Source organism: Salvelinus alpinus, chromosome 16 (genome assembly GCF_045679555.1).
Source record: "Salvelinus alpinus chromosome 16, SLU_Salpinus.1, whole genome shotgun sequence".
Taxonomy (NCBI): domain Eukaryota; kingdom Metazoa; phylum Chordata; class Actinopteri; order Salmoniformes; family Salmonidae; genus Salvelinus; species Salvelinus alpinus.
The window spans coordinates 43472074-43493757 of record NC_092101.1 but is presented as its reverse complement, the minus strand read 5'-3'; the positions used below and the strand labels follow the sequence as shown (position 1 = coordinate 43493757).

Here is a 21684-nt window from a genome sequence, read left to right as displayed (position 1 = left end):
ACATTATTTTTGCTTCTCATACGGAGAGGGACAGAGAACACTCGACATCATCATCATCATCATCATCATCATCATCATCATCATCTCTTGCACTTAGCAAATAAGCAGTAAACAAAATAAATTGTCCAAATGAAAAAAATTAAGAAAACAAACTCTGCAAAAAAAGAAAAAGGAATGAAATAAAATAATCATTTGGGCAACAGACGGACGACGGGAAACAAAGCCTTAGAATGGGGTGTTTTCATGGTGATGATTTTCTGTAAAAGAGTCCCGGCTGGAGTTTAGGTCACCTGAAACTCGGCTCTTCTCCTTTCCTTCCGTTTTTTCACATTCACAAACATTTAAAACTTCCTTGTGCAAATCAAGCAGTCTTTACAAAGAATGCCCTCCAATTGTTCTAGTAAAAATATATATAACTCCAAGGTGGCTGACGTGTGTGTTGCAGCAAGTCTTTATGTTGCTTTATTTCCCTCTCTCAGGTGTTTTTCTCAGGTTCTGGGTCCTAGTTTGGATTATGAGGCTGACCCCTGTACCCCCCAACCCCATCCCCCTGTCCCCTCATCCCTCCTGGGGCTGGGTAGGTAGGGTGGGTAGTCTGTTGGGGCTCTGGGGGGGGGGGGCTCATCTCCGTGGGGAAGGGCCGGAGGAGGAGGGCATCTGTGTGTAGACAGGATAGGCCAGGCGGACGTTGAGGGAGTCGTTGTGCTGGACCAGGGAGGTCTGGTGGTAGTGCAGGACCAGGTCTTTCAGAGAGCTGTACAGGTTGTAAGGTTCAGCGAAGCCGTAGCCCTTCGGAGTGCTGAAAATCACACAGTGCTTCACCTCACCCTCCACACTGCAGAGACGACAGAGAGGAGGTGTTAGTACTAGTCTAACTGAAAACAGAGCAGTTGGACATGGACACCTGCTTATATAACAGCAGTTTTTCACACACTCACATAACATTATTAAACTACCACAACTTAGAAACAATTACCATGGTACATCATCAGTACAGAGACACATTCACTAGTAAATATTGAGACACTTACACTATGGCGTATGCATAGCTAGTATAGACTTTAGTACTTACACTACGGAGCATGCATAGCTAGTATAGACTTCAGTACTTACACTACGGAGCATGCATAGCTAGTATAGACTTTAGTACTTACACTACGGAGCATGCATAGCTAGTATAGACTTTAGTACTTACACTACGGAGCATGCATAGCTAGTATAGACTTCAGTACTTACACTACGGAGCATGCATAGCTAGTATAGACTTCAGTACTTACACTACGGAGCATGCATAGCTAGTATAGACTTCAGTACTTACACTACGGAGCATGCATAGCTAGTATAGACTTCAGTACTTACACTACGGAGCATGCATAGCTAGTATAGACTTCAGTACTTACACTACGGAGCATGCATAGCAGCCTTTCTTGCTACTCTCTCTAATGAGGAAAGCTCCGTCAGGTTTGCCCAGTAGGAGGTCTTCAGACTGGGTTCTGTTCAGGTCTCCTACAAACCAGGTCTTTTCATCATAGTGTGGCAGGTTGTCATCCTCCTCTGTACTGACAAAGTACCCTCTAAAAACACAGGAGACAGGGGAAAGAGACACGCATAGGGTTTAGCAGGGATTCATTTTAGTTGATGGATTTATGATGTAGACAAAATATCAAATGAGAATGATTGCCTCAGATCTACGGTGCATTCGGAAAGTATTCAGACCCCCTGACTTTTTCCACATTTTGTTACGTTACAGCCTTATTCTAAAATTGATTAAATACATTGTTTTCCTAAGCAATCTACACACAATACCCAATAATGACAAAGCGAAAACAGGTTTTTAGATTTTTGGGCGAATTTATAAAAAATAAAAAACTGAAATACTTATTTACATAAATATTCAGACCCTTTGCTATGAGACTCGAAATTGAGCTCAGGTGCATCCTGTTTCCATTGATCATCCTTGAGATGTTTTAACAACTTGATTGGAGTCCACCTGTGGTAAATTCAATTGATTGGACATGATTTGGAAAGGCACACACCTGTCTATATAAGGTCCCACAGTTGACAGTGCATATCAGAGCAAAAACCAAGCCATGAGGTCGAAGGAATTGTGGGTAGAGCTCCGAGAGAGGATTGTGTCGAGGCACAGATCTGGGGAAGGGTACCAAAACATTTCTGCAGCATTAAAGGTCCCCAAGAACACAGTGGCCTCCATCATTCTTAAAAGGAAGAAGTTTGGAACCACCAAAACTCTTCCTAGAGCCGGCCGCCCGGCCAACTGAGCAATCGGGGGAGAAGGGCCTTGGTCAGGGAGGTGACCAAGAACCCGATGGTAACTCTGACAGAGTTCTAGAGCTCTACTGTGGAAATGGGAGAACCTTCCAGATGGACAACCATCTCTACAGCACTCCACCAATCAGGCCTTTATGGTAGAGTGGCCAGACGGACGGCACTCCTCAGTAAAAGGCACATGACAGCCCGCTTGGTTTGGAAAAAGATACCTAAAGACTCAACAAGATTCTCTGGTTTGATGAAACCAAGATTGAACTCCTTGGCCTGAATGCCAACATCACGTCTGGAGGAAACCTGGCACCATCGCTACGGTGAAGCATGGTGGTGGCAGCATCATGCTGTGGGGATGTTTTTCAGCGGCAGGGACTGGGAGACTAGTCAGGATGGAGGGAAAGATGAATGTAGCAAAGTAGAGAGATCCTTGATGAAAACCTGCTCCAGAGCACTCAGGACCTCAGACTGGGGTGAAGGTTCACCTTCCAACAGGACAACAACCCTAAGTACACAGCCAAGAGAACGCAGGAATGGCTTCGGGAGAAGTCTCTTAATGTCCTTGAGTGGACTAGCCAGAGCCTGGACTTGATCGAACATCCCTGGAGAGACCTGAAAATAGCTGTGCAGCAACGCTCCCCATCCAACCTGACAGAGCTTGAGAGGATCTGCAGAGAAGAATGGGAGGAACTCCCCAAATACAGGTGTGCCAAGCTTGTAGCATCATACCCAGGAAGAATCAAGGCTGTAATCACTGCCGAAGGTGCTTCAACAAAGTACTGACTAAAGGGTCGGAATACTTATGTAAATGTCACATCTTTTTTCTTTATATATATATAAATATATTCGCAAAAAAATCAAAAAACCTGTTTTTGCTTTGTCCTTATGGGGTGTTGTGTGTTGATTGATGAGGGAAAAAAAATACATTTTAGAATAACATTTTAGAATAACGCTGTAACGTAACAAAATGTGGAAAATGTCAAGGGGTCTGAATACTTTCCGAATGCACTGTACATTCCTCCAACATGAGTATAGTGAAAAGATGACTATTGGGAATGAGCAATGCCAATGTGAAGTAGATCGCTACAGTATGTCTACATTAGAGATAGAATGAGCCTTGCAGAATGAGCCTTGCAGTGTGAGGCTGTGAGGCTGTGAGGTTGGGGGGTTGTGAGGCTGTGAAGCTGGGAGGCTGTGAGGTTGGAGGGCTGTGAGGTTGGGGGGCTGTGAGGTTGGAGGGCTGTGAGGTTGGAGGGCCGTGAGGTTGGAGGGCTGTGAGGTTGGAGGGCTGTGAGGTTGGAGGGCTGTGAGGTTGGAGGGCTGTGAGGTTGGGGGGCTGTGAGGTTGGAGGGCTGTGAGGTTGGAGGGCTGTGAGGTTGGAGGGCTGTGAGGTTGGGGGGCTGTGAGGTTGGATGGCTGTGAGGTTGGGGGGCTGTGAGGTTGGAGGGCTGTGAGGTTGGAGGGCTGTGAGGTTGGGGGGCTGTGAGGTTGGGGGGCTGTGAGGTTGGAGGGCTGTGAGTTTGGGGGGCTGTGAGGCTGTGAAGCTGGGGGGTTGTGAAGCTGGGAGGCTGTGAGGCTGGGGGGGCTGTAAGGTTGGGGGGCTGTGAAGCTGGGAGGCTGTGAACCTGGGGTGCTGTGAGGATGTGAAGCTGGGAGGCTGGGGGGCTGTGAGGTTGGGAGGCTGTGAGGTTGGGGGACTGGGAGGCTGTGAGGCTGGGGGGCTGTGAGGCTGTGAGGTTGGGGGGCTGTGAGGCTGTGAGGTTGGAGGGCTGTGAAGCTGGGGGGCTGTGAGGCTGGGAGGATGTGAACCTGGGGGGCTGTGAGGCTGGGGGGCTGTGAAGCTGGGAGGCTGTGAGGTTGGGGGGCTGGGAGTCTGTGAACCTGGGGGGCTGTGAGGTTGGGGGGCTGTGAAGCTGGGAGACTGTGAGACCATGAGGCTGTGAGGCCATGAAGCTGGGGGCTGTGAGGCCGTAAGGCTGGGGGGGCTGTGAAGCTGGGGGGCTGTGAGACCGTAAGCCTGGGGTGCTGTGAAGCTGGGAGGCTGTGAGGCTGGGGAGCTGTGAGTCTGGGGGTCCGTGAAGCTGGGAGGCTGTGAAGGTGGTGGGCTGTGAAGCTGGTGGGCTGTGAAGCCTTGAGGCGGTGAGGCCGTGAAGCTCGGAGGCCATGAGGCTGGGAGGCCATGAGGCTGGGAGGCCGTGAGGCTGGAGAGCTGTGAGTCTGGGGGACCGTGAAGCTGGGGGAATGTGAGGCCTTGAGGCGGTGAAGCTGGGGGGCCGTGAAGCTCGGAGGCTGTGAGGCTGGGAGGCCGTGAAGACTGGGAGGCCATGAGGCTGGGAGGCCGTGAGGCTGGAGAGCTGTGAGTCTGGGGGACCGTGAAGCTGGGGGAATGTGAGGCCTTGAGGCGGTGAAGCTGGGGGGCCGTGAAGCTCGGAGGCTGTGAGCTTGAGGGGCTGTGAGGCTGTGAAGCTGGGAGGCCGCGAGGCGGGGAGGCCGTGAGGCGGTGAAGCTGGGGGGCCGTGAAGCTCGGAGGCTGTGAGGTTGGGGGGCTGTGAGGCCGTGAAGCTGGGAGGCCGTGAAGCTGGGAGGCCGTGAGGCTGGGCTCTGAACACTTACTCATCTGTGTTCTCGTTCTTGATCCCCAGCCACTCATTAATTCGTTTCTGACGCACTCCTTTGTGATTGAGCCAGCTGCAGAGAGAGAGTTATGCACGTCATTCCTCCATTTAACAGAACAGATGACAAAACGTATTTAATTAGTAGCACTCCCACAACCCTTCTGAAGAAGTCTATGTATAGAAACGAGGTAGGCCTGGTAATGCTAGGTAATGCTATTGCAGGATTCCTAGAAGCCATGGCCTTTCTATCCCCGGGCAGCCCAGGGACTTCCCTACAGAGAGTCTGCTGTAGCTAAGAGGAAGCACAAGCTTATTATGGCAGCGCTCCAGTTAACCCTGTAGGAGCTCCAGCTAAGCTGTCTGGGTTACTTACACTACGTACTGGTCCCTACTACAACCTTACAGTGGGTTAACTCTTTACTCCGTCATAGACTACTTACCCAAGGCACTGGTGTTACTCTATGTTAACTCTTTCCTGTCTGAGTAACTTACACCAGGTACTGGTCCCTGATCTTGCGGAGCTGGATGAGGTCAGGTTTGAGGCTGTTCATCTTCTTGTCAGTCTCTCTGTTGTCCAGAGCCTGGGCCTTCAGGTCCTGCTCCAGACTAATCTTACTGTCGTGGATCTCACCCAGACGAGACTTTAGCTTCTCATAGTTCATCATGATCCTACAGGACCGAGAAGAGGGAGGAGAGGGGTGGGGGGGAGGGAGAAGAGAGGGAAAGGAGAGGTGGAGGAGAAGAAGGGGGGTAGGGGAGGAGAAGGAGAGGAGAAGGGGAGAAGGAGAGTGGGAGAGGAGAGGAGGAAGAGGAGAAGATGTAGGGGAGGAGAGGGGGAGAGGGGAGGAGGAGGGAGGAGGATGGGTCAGGATACTGCATACTGTTTACTACTACCGTTATTCATAACTATGTCCATCACCACCACAACATAAGATTCTGTTCAAACCTTAAGGTCAATCCAGACACCACTAATATGTACACAAACAATACGTTGCCTGACGACAAATAGAGAGTGGATTCCAATTTGAGCAAGCCCGAGGCCCCTCCCCCGCATACCTCTCAATCTCCTTGTCGTTGCCCTCCCGGCGGAAGCGCTCCATGTAGTCCTTGCTGTAGCGCTCCTGTGTGTGACACTGCTCCTCAAAGATCTTGATGGTCTCGTTGAAGGCCTCGATGGCCGTCCTCTTCATCTGAATCTCCTGAGGGTTAACACAATATCAGGGCCATCAATCTTCCACTCGTCAGCTCAATAATGCTGCAACCTTCCAATGAATAAAGTCTACCTATCTATCGTGTCGATTTATTCACCTGGCACAGACATAATTACTGCTTTATCATGATTAAAATAGAGCATAGTTGGTGGTAGTTACTAGGTCTGTTTTGGGTTTAGTGATGTGAGTGTAGTGTAGTGTGTGGTATGATGTGCTTAGAGTGTAGTGTGTGGTATGATGTGTTAACGGTGTAGTGTGTGGTATGATGTGTTAACAGTGTAGTGTAGTGTGTGGTATGATGTGCTAACAGTGTAGTGTAGTGTGTGGTATGATGTGCTAACAGTGTAGTGTGTGGTATGATGTGCTAACAGTGTAGTGTGTGGTACGATGTGCTAACAGTGTAGTGTGTGGTATGATGTGCTAACGGTGTAGTGTGTGGTATGATGTGCTAACGGTGTAGTGTGTGGTATGATGTGTTAACAGTGTAGTGTGTGGTATGATGTGCTAACAGTGTAGTGTGTGGTACGATGTGCTAACAGTGTAGTGTAGTGTGTGGTATGATGTGCTAACAGTGTAGTGTAGTGTGTAGTATGATGTGCTAACAGTGTAGTGTGTGGTATGATGTGCTAACGGTGTAGTGTGTGGTATGATGTGCTAACGGTGTAGTGTGTGGTATGATGTGCTAACGGTGTAGTGTGTGGTATGATGTGCTAACGGTGTAGTGTGTGGTATGATGTGTTAACAGTGTAGTGTAGTGTGTGGTATGATGTGCTAACGGTGTAGTGTGTGGTATGATGTGTTAACAGTGTAGTGTAGTGTGTGGTATGATGTGCTAACAGTGTAGTGTGTGGTATGATGTGCTAACAGTGTAGTGTGTGGTATGATGTGCTAACAGTGTAGTGTGTGGTATGATGTGCTAACGGTGTAGTGTGTGGTATGATGTGCTAACAGTGTAGTGTGTGGTATGATGTGCTAACAGTGTAGTGTAGTGTGTGGTATGATGTGCTAACAGTGTAGTGTAGTGTTTAGTATGATGTGCTAACCGTGTAGTGTGTGGTACGATGTGCTAACAGTGTAGTGTAGTGTGTGGTATGATGTGCTAACAGTGTAGTGTGTGGTATGATGTGCTAACGGTGTAGTGTGTGGTATGATGTGCTAACGGTGTAGTGTGTGGTATGATGTGCTAACGGTGTAGTGTGTGGTATGATGTGCTAACGGTGTAGTGTGTGGTATGATGTGCTAACAGTGTAGTGTGTGGTATGATGTGCTAACGGTGTAGTGTGTGGTATGATGTGCTAATGGTGTAGTGTGTGGTATGATGTGCTAACGGTGTAGTGTGTGGTATGATGTGCTAACGGTGTAGTGTGTGGTATGATGTGCTAACGGTGTAGTGTGTGGTATGATGTGCTAACAGTGTAGTGTGTGGTATGATGTGCTAACAGTGTAGTGTGTGGTATGATGTGCTAACAGTGTAGTGTGTGGTATGATGTGCTAACGGTGTAGTGTGTGGTATGATGTGCTAACGGTGTAGTGTGTGGTATGATGTGCTAACGGTGTAGTGTGTGGTATGATGTGCTAACGGTGTAGTGTGTGGTATGATGTGCTAACGGTGTAGTGTGTGGTATGATGTGCTAACGGTGTAGTGTGTGGTATGATGTGCTAACGGTGTAGTGTGTGGTATGATGTGCTAACGGTGTAGTGTGTGGTATGATGTGCTAACGGTGTAGTGTGTGGTATGATGTGCTAACGGTGTAGTGTGTGGTATGATGTGCTAACGGTGTAGTGTGTGGTATGATGTGCTAACAGTGTAGTGTGTGGTATGATGTGCTAACAGTGTAGTGTGTGGTATGATGTGCTAACAGTGTAGTGTGTGGTATGATGTGCTAACAGTGTAGTGTGTGGTATGATGTGCTAACAGTGTAGTGTGTGGTATGATGTGCTAACGGTGTAGTGTGTGGTATGATGTGCTAACGGTGTAGTGTGTGGTATGATGTGCTAACGGTGTAGTGTGTGGTATGATGTGCTAACGGTGTAGTGTGTGGTATGATGTGCTAACAGTGTAGTGTGTGGTATGATGTGCTAACAGTGTAGTGTAGTGTGTAGTATGATGTGCTAACAGTGTAGTGTAGTGTGTGGTATGATGTGTTGACAGTGTAGTGTGTGGTATGATGTGCTAACAGTGTAGTGTGTGGTATGATGTGCTAACAGTGTAGTGTGTGGTACGATGTGCTAACAGTGTAGTGTAGTGTGTGGTATGATGTGCTAACAGTGTAGTGTAGTGTGTGGTATGATGTGCTAACAGTGTAGTTTGTGGTATGATGTGCTAACGGTGTAGTGTGTAGTATGATGTGCTTAGAGTGTAGTGTGTGGTATGATGTGCTAACAGTGTAGTGTGTGGTATGATGTGCTAACAGTGTAGTGTAGTGTGTGGTATGATGTGCTAACAGTGTAGTGTGTGGTATGATGTGCTAACAGTGTAGTGTAGTGTGTGGTATGATGTGCTAACAGTGTAGTGTGTGGTATGATGTGCTAACAGTGTAGTGTGTGGTATGATGTGCTAACAGTGTAGTGTAGTGTGTGGTATGATGTGCTAACGGTGTAGTGTGTGGTATGATGTGCTAACAGTGTAGTGTGTGGTATGATGTGCTAACAGTGTAGAGTAGTGTGTGGTATGATGTGCTAACGGTGTAGTGTGTGGTATGATGTGCTAACGGTGTAGTGTGTGGTATGATGTGCTAACAGTGTAGTGTAGTGTGTGGTATGATGTGCTAACAGTGTAGTGTGTGGTATGATGTGCTAACGGTGTAGTGTGTGGTATGATGTGCTAACAGTGTAGTGTAGTGTGTGGTATGATGTGCTAACAGTGTAGTGTGTGGTATGATGTGCTAACGGTGTAGTGTGTGGTATGATGTGCTAACGGTGTAGTGTGTGGTATGATGTGTTAACGGTGTAGTGTGTGGTATGATGTGCTAACAGTGTAGTGTGTGGTACGATGTGCTAACAGTGTAGTGTAGTGTGTAGTATGATGTGCTAACAGTGTAGTGTAGTGTGTGGTATGATGTGTTAACAGTGTAGTGTGTGGTATGATGTGCTAACGGTGTAGTGTGTGGTATGATGTGCTAACAGTGTAGTGTGTGGTATGATGTGCTAACAGTGTAGTGTGTGGTATGATGTGCTAACGGTGTAGTGTGTGGTATGATGTGCTAACAGTGTAGTGTGTGGTATGATGTGCTAACGGTGTAGTGTGTGGTATGATGTGCTAACGGTGTAGTGTGTGGTATGATGTGCTAACAGTGTAGTGTAGTGTGTGGTATGATGTGCTAACAGTGTAGTGTGTGGTATGATGTGCTAACTGTGTAGTGTGTGGTATGATGTGCTAACAGTGTAGTGTAGTGTGTGGTATGATGTGCTAACAGTGTAGTGTGTGGTATGATGTGTTAACAGTGTAGTGTGTGGTATGATGTGTTAACAGTGTAGTGTGTGGTATGATGTGTTAACAGTGTAGTGTAGTGTGTAGTATGATGTGCTAACGGTGTAGTGTGTGGTATGATGTGCTAACAGTGTAGTGTGTGGTATGATGTGTTAACAGTGTAGTGTAGTGTGTAGTATGATGTGCTAACAGTGTAGTGTGTGGTATGATGTGCTAACGGTGTAGTGTGTGGTATGATGTGCTAATGGTGTAGTGTGTGGTATGATGTGCTAACAGTGTAGTGTGTGGTACGATGTGCTAACAGTGTAGTGTAGTGTGTAGTATGATGTGCTAACAGTGTAGTGTAGTGTGTGGTATGATGTGTTAACAGTGTAGTGTGTGGTATGATGTGCTAACGGTGTAGTGTGTGGTATGATGTGCTAACAGTGTAGTGTGTGGTATGATGTGCTAACAGTGTAGTGTGTGGTATGATGTGCTAACGGTGTAGTGTGTGGTATGATGTGCTAACAGTGTAGTGCGTGGTATGATGTGCTAACGGTGTAGTGTGTGGTATGATGTGCTAACGGTGTAGTGTGTGGTATGATGTGCTAACAGTGTAGTGTAGTGTGTGGTATGATGTGCTAACAGTGTAGTGTGTGGTATGATGTGCTAACTGTGTAGTGTGTGGTATGATGTGCTAACAGTGTAGTGTAGTGGGGGGTACTTCCGGGTTGGAGCGAGCGGTCGCATTTCACACTTCGCGCCGCTGGTAGTATTACTTTTCATTACATTTCATTATAGTACAACGGTTTGATTTGTCTGATCTTAGCAATTATTTTTAGCTAGCTACATAGCCGTCTTTGTATCAAAGATAATTGTGTAATTGTGTAGTTTATCGTAGTTATCGTAATTCGTCGTCCTAACGTCGTCCTAACGTAGTCAACACTGCTATCTGGCCAGCAGCTAGCCAGCTAGCCAACGTCCACCGTCTACCGAATAGCAGCACTGTAGAAACTATTACATTCAACGGAGCGACTTGATTAGCGTAGTGTTAGCTAGCTTCATAGTTGTCTTTGCTGTCTTCGTAATTTACCGAGGTTAGCTAGCCAGCTATTTGTCGTCCCTCTTAACGTAGGAAACACTGCTAGCTAGCCAGCAGCTAGCCAGCAGCTAGCCAGCTAGCCAACGTCTACCGAATAGCAGCACTGTAGAAACTATTACATTCAACGGAACGACTTGATTAGCGTAGTGTTAGCTAGCTACATAGTTGTCTTTGCTGTCTTCGTATCCGAGATAATTGTGTAGTTTAGAGTGTGTAGTTTAGTTTAGAGTAATTATCGTAATTTACCGAAGTTAGCTAGCCAGCTATTTGTCGTCCCTGTTAACGTAGGAAACACTGCTAGCTAGCCAGCAGCTAGCCAGCTAGCCAACGTCTACCGTCTACCGAATAGCAGCACTGTAGAGACTATCACATTTACATTACATTGCAACGGAACGACTTGGTTAGTGTAGTGTTAGCTAGCTACATAGTTGTCTTTGCTGTCAAGATAATTGTGTAGTTTTGAGTAATTGTCTAGGTTACCTAGCCAGTTACCGAGGCTACCTAGCCAGCTACACTTTCAAACTAAGTCAACAACGCAACCACTGCTAGCTAGCCTACTTCAGGAGCACTGTATCATTTTAGTCAATAAGATTTCTTGCAAAGTAAGTTTAACTTTCTGAACATTCGAGACGTGTAGTCCACTTGTCATTCCAATCTCCTTTGCATTAGCGTAGCCTCTTCTGTAGCCTGTCAACTATGTGTCTGTCTATCCCTCTTCTCTCCTCTCTGCACAGACCACACAAACGCTTCACACCGCGTGGCCGCTGCCTGGTGGTCCCAGCGCGCACGACCCACGTGGAGTTCCAGGTCTCCGGCAGCCTCTGGAACTGCCGATCTGCGGCCAACAAGGCAGAGTTCATCTCAGCCTATGCTTCCCTCCAGTCCCTCGACTTCTTGGCACTGACGGAAACATGGATTACCACAGATAACACTGCTACTCCTACCGCTCTCTCCTCGTCTGCCCACGTGTTCTCGCACACCCCGAGAGCTTCTGGTCAGCGGGGTGGTGGCACTGGGATCCTCATCTCCCCCAAGTGGACATTCTCTCTTTCTCCCCTGACCCATCTGTCTATCGCCTCCTTTGAATTCCATGCTGTCACAGTTACCAGCCCTTTCAAGCTTAACATCCTTATCATTTATCACCCCCCAGGTTCCCTTGGAGAGTTCATCAATGAGCTTGACGCCTTGATAAGCTCCTTTCCTGAGGATGGCTCACCTCTCACAGTTCTGGGTGACTTTAACCTCCCCACGTCTACCTTTGACTCATTCCTCTCTGCCTCCTTCTTTCCACTCCTCTCCTCTTTTGACCTCACCCTCTCACCTTCCCCCCCTACTCACAAGGCAGGCAATACGCTTGACCTCATCTTTACTAGATGCTGTTCTTCCACTAATCTCATTGCAACTCCCCTCCAAGTCTCTGACCACTACCTTGTATCCTTTTCCCTCTCGCTCTCATCTAACACTTCCCACACTGCCCCTACTCGGATGGTATCGCGCCGTCCCAACCTTCTCTCTCTCTCCCCCACTACTCTCTCCTCTTCCATCCTATCATCTCTTCCCTCTGCTCAAACCTTCTCCAACCTATCTCCTGATTCTGCCTCCTCAACCCTCCTCTCCTCCCTTTCTGCATCCTTTGACTCTCTATGTCCCCTATCCTCCAGGCCGGCTCGGTCCTCCCCTCCTGCTCCGTGGCTCGACGACTCATTGCGAGCTCACAGAACAGGGCTCCGGGCAGCCGAGCGGAAATGGAGGAAAACTCGCCTCCCTGCGGACCTGGCATCCTTTCACTCCCTCCTCTCTACATTCTCCTCTTCTGTCTCTGCTGCTAAAGCCACTTTCTACCACTCTAAATTCCAAGCATCTGCCTCTAACCCTAGGAAGCTCTTTGCCACCTTCTCCTCCCTCCTGAATCCTCCTCCCCGACGACATCCGATCATCGTTTGCTAAGCCAAACGACACCGCTGGTTCTGCTCACACTGCCCTACCCTGTGCTTTGACCTCTTTCTCCCCTCTCTCTCCAGATGAAATCTCGCGTCTTGTGACGGCCGGCCGCCCAACAACCTGCCCTCTTGACCCTATCCCCTCCTCTCTTCTCCAGACCATTTCCGGAGACCTTCTCCCCTACCTCACCTCGCTCATCAACTCATCCTTGACCGCTGGCTACGTCCCTTCTGCCTTCAAGAGAGCGAGAGTTGCACCCCTTCTGAAAAAACCTACACTCGATCCCTCTGATGTCAACAACTACAGACCAGTATCCCTTCTTTCTTTTCTCTCCAAAACTCTTGAACGTGCCGTCCTTGGCCAGCTCTCCTGCTATCTCTCTCAGAATGACCTTCTTGATCCAAATCAGTCAGGTTTCAAGACTAGTCATTCAACTGAGACTGCTCTTCTCTGTGTCACGGAGGCGCTCCGCACTGCTAAAGCTAACTCTCTCTCCTCTGCTCTCATCCTTCTAGACCTATCGGCTGCCTTTGATACTGTGAACCATCAGATCCTCCTCTCCACCCTCTCCGAGTTGGGCATCTCCGGCGCGGCCCACGCTTGGATTGCGTCCTACCTGACAGGTCGCTCCTACCAGGTGGCGTGGCGAGAATCTGTCTCCGCACCACGTGCTCTCACCACTGGTGTCCCCCAGGGCTCTGTTCTAGGCCCTCTCCTATTCTCGCTATACACCAAGTCACTTGGCTCTGTCATATCCTCACATGGTCTCTCCTATCATTGCTATGCAGACGACACACAATTAATCTTCTCCTTTCCCCCTTCTGATAACCAGGTGGCGAATCGCATCTCTGCATGTCTGGCAGACATATCAGTGTGGATGACGGATCACCACCTCAAGCTGAACCTCGGCAAGACGGAGCTGCTCTTCCTCCCGGGGAAGGACTGCCCGTTCCATGATCTTGCCATCACGGTTGACAACTCCATTGTGTCCTCCTCCCAGAGCGCTAAGAACCTTGGCGTGATCCTGGACAACACCCTGTCGTTCTCAACCAACATCAAGGCGGTGACCCGTTCCTGTAGGTTCATGCTCTACAACATTCGCAGAGTACGACCCTGCCTCACACAGGAAGCGGCGCAGGTCCTAATCCAGGCACTTGTCATCTCCCGTCTGGATTACTGCAACTCGCTGTTGGCTGGGCTCCCTGCCTGTGCGATTAAACCCCTACAACTCATCCAGAACGCCGCAGCCCGTCTGGTGTTCAACCTTCCCAAGTTCTCTCACGTCACCCCGCTCCTCCGCTCTCTCCACTGGCTTCCAGTTGAAGCTCGCATCCGCTACAAGACCATGGTGCTTGCCTACGGAGCTGTGAGGGGAACAGCACCTCCGTACCTTCAGGCTCTGATCAGGCCCTACACCCAAACAAGGGCACTGCGTTCATCCACCTCTGGCCTGCTCGCCTCCCTACCTCTGAGGAAGTACAGCTCCCGCTCAGCCCAGTCAAAACTGTTCGCTGCTCTGGCACCCCAATGGTGGAACAAACTCCCCCACGACGCCAGGTCAGCGGAATCAATCACCACCTTCCGGAGACACCTGAAACCCCACCTCTTTAAGGAATACCTAGGATAGGATAAAGTAATCCTTCTAACCCCCCCCCCCCCCCCCTTAGAGTTAGATGCACTATTGTAAAGTGGTTGTTCCACTGGACATCATAAGGTGAATGCACCAACTTGTAAGTCGCTCTGGATAAGAGCGTCTGCTAAATGACTTAAATGTAAATGTAAATGTAGTGTGTGGTATGATGTGCTAACAGTGTAGTGTAGTGTGTGGTATGATGTGCTAACAGTGTAGTGTGTGGTATGATGTGCTAACAGTGTAGTGTGTGGTATGATGTGTTAACAGTGTAGTGTAGTGTGTAGTATGATGTGCTAACGGTGTAGTGTGTGGTATGATGTGCTAACAGTGTAGTGTGTGGTATGATGTGTTAACAGTGTAGTGTAGTGTGTAGTATGATGTGCTAACAGTGTAGTGTGTGGTATGATGTGCTAACGGTGTAGTGTGTGGTATGATGTGCTAATGGTGTAGTGTGTGGTATGATGTGCTAACAGTGTAGTGTGTGGTATGATGTGTTAACAGTGTAGTGTGTGGTATGATGTGCTAACGGTGTAGTGTGTGGTATGATGTGCTAACAGTGTAGTGTGTGGTATGATGTGCTAACGGTGTAGTGTGTGGTATGATGTGTTAACGGTGTAGTGTGTGGTATGATGTGCTAACAGTGTAGTGTAGTGTGTGGTATGATGTGCTAACAGTGTAGTGTGTGGTATGATGTGCTAACGGTGTAGTGTGTGGTATGATGTGTTAACGGTGTAGTGTGTGGTATGATGTGCTAACGGTGTAGTGTGTGGTATGATGTGCTAACGGTGTAGTGTGTGGTATGATGTGCTAACGGTGTAGTGTGTGGTATGATGTGTTAACGGTGTAGTGTGTGGTATGATGTGCTAACAGTGTAGTGTGTGGTATGATGTGCTAACGGTGTAGTGTGTGGTATGATGTGCTAACGGTGTAGTGTGTGGTATGATGTGCTAACGGTGTAGTGTAGTGTGCGGTGTACGGTACCTGTGAAGTCTTGGTGTAGTCCTCATAAAGCCGGTCATACTCCTTGCTCTTCTCCTGGTATTGATTGTGATATTCTTGGAGTTTCTTCCCCACCGCGTCAATGTTGTCCTCTTTCACCAGCTGGTCCTGAGAGAAAGTAAGAGAATGAAAGAAAGAGAGAGAGAGAGTATTAGAGGGCGATACATTGACATTAAGTGCAGAGAGAGAGAGAGAGAAAGGCCAAACCCCGACCAACAACATTGGACACTTTATGGAACAAAAAGCCTTCACTATATCAGGTCTGAGGTCATCTGCCTTTGGCCTAAAGAGCAGGAACCCGGACTTCACCAAAGAAATCGGTAATGCAGACATTGTCATCCTGCAAGAAACATGGTATAGAGGAGACGGACCCACTGGTTGCCCTCTAGGTTACAGAGAGCTGGTAGTCCCATCCACCAAACTACCAGGTGTGAAACAGGGAAGGGACTCAGGGGGAATGCTAATTTGGTATAGAGCAGACTTAACTCACTCCATTAAATTAATCAAAACAGGAACATTTTACATTTGGCTTGAAATTCAAAAGGAAATTATCTTAACAGAGAAAAATGTCCTCCTGTGTGCTACCTATATCCCCCCACTAGAATCCCCATACTTTAATGAAGACAGCTTCTCCATCCTGGAGGGGGAAATCAATCATTTCCAGGCCCAGGGACATGTATTAGTCTGTGGCGACCTAAATGCCAGAACTGGACAGGAACCTGACACCCTCAGCACACAGGGGGACAAACACCTACCTGGAGGTGACAGCATTCCCTCCCCCATATGCCCACCTAGGCACAACTATGACAACATAACCAACAAAAACGGGTCACAACTCCTGCAGCTCTGTCGCACGCTGGGTATGTACATAGTCAATGGTAGGCTTCGAGGGGACTCCTATGGTAGGTACACCTATAGCTCATCTCTTGGCAGTAGCACTGTAGACTACTTTATCACTGACCTCAACCCAGAGTCTCTCAGAGCGTTCACAGTCAGCCCACTGACACCCCTATCAGACCACAGCAAAATCACAGTCTACTTGAACAGAGCAATACTCAATCATGAGGCATCAAAGCCAAAGGAACTGAGTAACATTAAGAAATGCTATAGATGGAAGGAATGCAGTTTGGAAACCTACCAAAAAACAATTAGGCAACAGCAAATTCAATCCCTTTTAGACAACTTCCTGGGTAAAACGTTCCACTGCAATAGTGAAGGTGTAAACTTGGCAGTAGAAAATCTTAACAGTATATTTGACCTCTCAGCTTCCCTATCAAATCTAAAAATCTCAAATAGAAAACCGAAGAAAATGAACAACAATGACAAATGGTTTGATAAAGAATGCAAAAATCTAAGAAATAAATTGAGAAACCTGTCCAACCAAAAACATAGAGACCCGGAAAACCTGAGTCTACGCCTTCACTATGGTGAATCACTAAAACAATACAGAAATACACTACGGAAAAAGAAGGAACAGCACGTCAGAAATCAGCTCAATGTAATTGAAGAATCCATAGACTCTAACCAATTCTGGGAAAATTGGAAAACACTAAACAAACAACAACACTGTAAGGGCTGTTGTCCTCCTCCTCCTCAGATGAGGAGAGGAGAGAAGGATCAGTGGACCAATACGCAGCATTCGGGAAATAAGCCATCTTTTATTTAACACGATGGCAACACGAAAACAAACACTTTCAAAATTACAAAAACAAGAAAACGACGTAGACGAAAAAACCTGAACATGAACTTACATAACTAACGTAAAACTCACGGACAGGAACAGACTACATCAAAACGAAACGAACAACCAAACAGTCCCGTATGGTACATACATATACGAACACGGAAGACAATCACCCACAAACAAACAGTGAGAACACCCTACCTAAATATGACTCTTAATTAGAGGAAAACGCAAAACACCTGCCTCTAATTAAGAGCCATACCAGGCAACCAAAACCAACATAGAAACAGAAAACATAGACTGCCCACCCAAAACTCACGCCCTGACCATATACACATACAAAAACAACATAAAACAGGTCAGGAACGTTACAGAACCCCCCCCTCAAGGTGCGAACGCCGGGCGCACCAGCACAAAGTCCAGGGGAGGGTCTGGGTGGGCAGTTGACCACGGTGGTGGCTCAGGCTCTGGACGCTGTCCCCACACCACCATAGTCACTCCCCGCTTCTGTCTTCCCCTCCCAATGACCACCCTCAAACTAACATCCCCTAAATGAACAGCCAACACCGGGATAAGGGGCAGCACCGGGAGAAGGGGCAGCACCGGGACAAGGGGCAGCACCGGGACAAGGGGCAGCACCGGGACAAGGGGCAGCACCGGGACAAGGGGCAGCACCGGGACAAGGGGCAGCACCGGGACAAGGGGCAGCACCGGGACAAGGGGCAGCACCGGGACAAGGGGCAGCACCGGGACAAGGGGCAGCACCGGGACAAGGGGCAGCACCGGGACAAGGGGCAGCACCGGGATAAGGGGCAGCACCGGGATAAGGGGCAGCACCGGGACAAGGGGCAGCACCGGGATAAGGGGCAGCACCGGGACAAGGGGCAGCACCGGGGACAAGGGGCAGCACCGGGACAAGGGGCAGCACCGGGACAAGGGGCGGCAGGTCCCGGCTGAGAGACTCTGGCAGATCCTGGCTGAGGGACTCTGGCAGGTCCTGGCTGAAGGACTCTGGCAGGTCCTGGCTGAGGGACTCTGGCAGGTCCTGGCTGAGGGACTCTGGCAGGTCCTGGCTGAGGGACTCTGGCAGGTCCTGGCTGAGGGACTCTGGCAGGTCCTGGCTGAGGGACTCTGGCAGGTCCTGGCTGAGGGACTCTGGCAGGTCCTGGCTGAGGGACTCTGGCAGGTCCTGGCTGAGGAACCCTGGCAGGTCCTGGCTGGACGGCTCTGGCAGGTCCTGGCTGGACGGCTCTGGCAGGTCCTGGCTGGACGGCTCTGGCAGGTCCTGGCTGGACGGCTCTGGCAGGTCCTGGCTGGACGGCTTTGGCAGGTCCTGGCTGGACGGCTCTGGCAGGTCCTGGCTGGCGGAAGGCTCTGGCTGATCCGGTCTGGCGGAAGGCTCTGGCTGATCCGGTCTGGCGGAAGGCTCTGGCTGATCCGGTCTGGCGGAAGGCTCTGGCTGATCCGGTCTGGCGGAAGGCTCTGGCTGATCCGGTCTGGCGGAAGGCTCTGTAGGCTCTTGGCAGACGGGCGGCTTTGCAGGCTCATGGCAGACGGGCAGCTTTGCAGGCTCATGGCAGACGGGCAGCTTTGCAGGCTCATGGCAGACGGGCAGTTCAGGCGCCGCTGGGCAGACGGGCAGTTCAGGTGCCGCTGGGCAGACGGGCAGTTCAGGCGCCGCTGGGCAGACGGGCAGTTCAGGCGCCGCTGGGCAGACGGGCAGTTCAGGCGCCGCTGGGCAGACGGGCTCAGACGGCGCTGGGCAGACAGATGGCTCCGACGGCGCTGGGCAGACAGATGGCTCCGACGGCGCTGGGCAGACAGATGGCTCCGACGGCGCTGGGCAGACAGATGGCTCCGACGGCGCTGGGCAGACAGGCAGTGCAGAAGGCGTTGGGCAGACGGCCGACTCTGCCCTGCTGAGGCGCACAGTATGCCTGGTGCGTGGTATAGGCACTGGCTGCGCTGGAGAGGAGGAAAACTCTGACAGCGCTGGACAGGTGGGAGCAGCTGGAGAGAGAACCCGGAGAGACAGCCTGGTGCGGGGGGCTGCCACCGGTGGACTGGTACTTGGAGGTGGCACCGGGTATACCGGACCGTGAAGGAGGACACGTGCTCTTGAGCACCGAGCCTGCCCAACCTTACCAGGTTGAATGGTGCCCGTAGCCCTGCCAGTGCGGCGAGGTGGAATAGCCCGCACTGGGCTATACTGGCAAACCGGGGACACCATTCGTAAGGCTGGTGCCATGTATGCCGGCCCGAGGAGACGCACTGGTGGCCAGATGCGTTGGGCCGGCTTCATGACATCCAGCTCGATGCCCAACTTAGCCCTCCCAGTGCGGCAAGGTGGAATAGCCCGCACTGGGCTAAGCACGCGTACTGGGGACACCGTGCGCTTTACCGCATAACACGGTGTCTTACCAGTACGACGCCTTCTACCTCCACGGTAAGCACGGGGAGTTGGCTCAGGTATCCTACCCGGCTTTGCCACACTCCTCGTGTGCCCCCCCCCCAAGAAATTTTTGGGTCTGACTCACGGGCTCCCAACCGCTTCGCCGCGCTGCCTCCTCATACCAGCGCCTCTCAGCCTTCGCTGCTTCCAACTCCGCCTTGGGACGGCGATATTCCCCTGGCTGAGCCCAGGGTCCTCTACCGTCCAGGATCTCCTCCCAAGTCCAGAAGTCCTGGTTGCTCTGTTGAGCATTCCCTTGCCGCTTGGTCCTAGGTTGGTGGGTGATTCTGTAAGGGCTGTTGTCCTCCTCCTCCTCAGATGAGGAGAGGAGAGAAGGATCAGTGGACCAATACGCAGCATTCGGGAAATAAGCCATCTTTTATTTAACACGATGGCAACACGAAAACAAACACTTTCAAAATTACAAAAAACAAGAAAACGACGTAGACGAAAAAACCTGAACATGAACTTACATAACTAACGTAAAACTCACGGACAGGAACAGACTACATCAAAACGAAACGAACAACCAAACAGTCCCGTATGGTACATACATATACGAACACGGAAGACAATCACCCACAAACAAACAGTGAGAACACCCTACCTAAATATGACTCTTAATTAGAGGAAAACGCAAAACACCTGCCTCTAATTAAGAGCCATACCAGGCAACCAAAACCAACATAGAAACAGAAAACATAGACTGCCCACCCAAAACTCACGCCCTGACCATATACACATACAAAAACAACATAAAACAGGTCAGGAACGTTACAAACACGAAGAATTATCTATCCAAAATGGAGATGTATGGGTAAACCACTTCTCCAATCTTTTTGGCTCTATAACAAAGAATAAAGAGCAAAAACATATACATGATCAAATACAAATCCTAGAATCAACCATTAAAGACTACCAGAACCCACTGGATTCTCCAATTACCTTGAATGAGTTACAGGACAAAATAAAAACCCTCCAACCCAAAAAGGCCTGTGGTGTTGATGGTATCCTTAATGAAATGATCAAATATACAGACAACAAATTCCAATTGGCTATATTAAAACTCTTTAACATCGTCCTTAGCTCTGGCATCTTCCCCAATATTTGGAACCAAGGACTGATCACCCCAATCCACAAAAGTGGAGACAAATTTGACCCCAATAACTACCGTGGAATATGCGTCAACAGTAACCTTGGGAAAATACTCTGCATTATCATTAACAGCAGACTCGTACATTTCCTCAATGAAAACAATGTACTGAGCAAATGTCAAATTGGCTTTTTACCAAATTACCGTACAACAGACCATGTATTCACCCTACACACCCTAATTGACAACCAAACAAACCAAAACAAAGGCAAAGTCTTCTCATGCTTTGTTGATTTCAAAAAAGCCTTCGACTCAATTTGGCATGAGGGTCTGCTATACAAATTGATGGAAAGTGGTGTTGGGGGTAAAACATACGACATCATAAAATCCATGTACACAAACAACAAGTGTGCGGTTAAAATTGGCAAAAAACACACACATTTCTTCACACAGGGTCGTGGGGTGAGACAGGGATGCAGCTTAAGCCCCACCCTCTTCAACATATATATCAACGAATTGGCGCGGGCACTAGAACAGTCTGCAGCACCCGGTCTCACCCTACTAGAATCCGAAGTCAAATGTCTACTGTTTGCTGATGATCTGGTGCTTCTGTCACCAACCAAGGAGGGCCTACAGCAGCACCTAGATCTTCTGCACAGATTCTGTCAGACCTGGGCCCTGACAGTAAATCTCAGTAAGACCAAAATAATGGTGTTCCAAAAAAGGTCCAGTCGCCAGGACCACAAATTCCATCTAGACACCGTTGCCCTAGAGCACACAAAAAACTATACATACCTCGGCCTAAACATCAGCACCACAGGTAGCTTCCACAGAGCTGTGAACGATCTGAGAGACAAGGCAAGAAGGGCATTCTATGCCATCAAAAGGAACATAAATTTCAACATACCAATTAGGATCTGGCTAAAAATACTTGAATCAGTCATAGAGCCCATTGCCCTTTATGGTTGTGAGGTCTGGGGTCCGCTCACCAACCAAGATTTCACAAAATGGGACAAACACCAAATTGAGACTCTGCATGCAGAATTCTGCAAAAATATCCTCCGTGTACAACGTAGAACACCAAATAATGCATGCAGAGCAGAATTAGGCCGATACCCACTAATTATCAAAATCCAGAAAAGAGCCGTTAAATTCTACAACCACCTAAAAGGAAGCGATTCCCAAACCTTCCATAACAAAGCCATCACCTACAGAGAGATGAACCTGGAGAAGAGTCCCCTAAGCAAGCTGGTCCTAGGGCTCTG

At 49.1% G+C, this 21684-nt stretch overlaps 1 protein-coding gene across 4 annotated transcripts in view; it reads right to left on the bottom strand.

Moving 5' to 3' along the window:
* Positions 1-608: 608 nt before the first annotated feature.
* Positions 609-21684, bottom strand: part of LOC139541550 (phosphatidylinositol 3-kinase regulatory subunit gamma-like) — a 373575-nt gene continuing 352499 nt past the window's right edge. For all 4 annotated transcript variants that reach the window (XM_071346320.1, XM_071346321.1, XM_071346322.1 and 1 more), the window contains 6 exons: positions 15173-15298; positions 5952-6094; positions 5388-5564; positions 4894-4968; positions 1401-1574; positions 609-835 (listed from right to left, as the gene is read on the bottom strand). In XM_071346320.1, coding sequence (XP_071202421.1) covers positions 622-835; positions 1401-1574; positions 4894-4968; positions 5388-5564; positions 5952-6094; positions 15173-15298 — 909 coding nt within the window. In that variant the 3' untranslated portion in view covers positions 609-621. The remainder of the gene's footprint in view (positions 836-1400; positions 1575-4893; positions 4969-5387; positions 5565-5951; positions 6095-15172; positions 15299-21684) is intronic.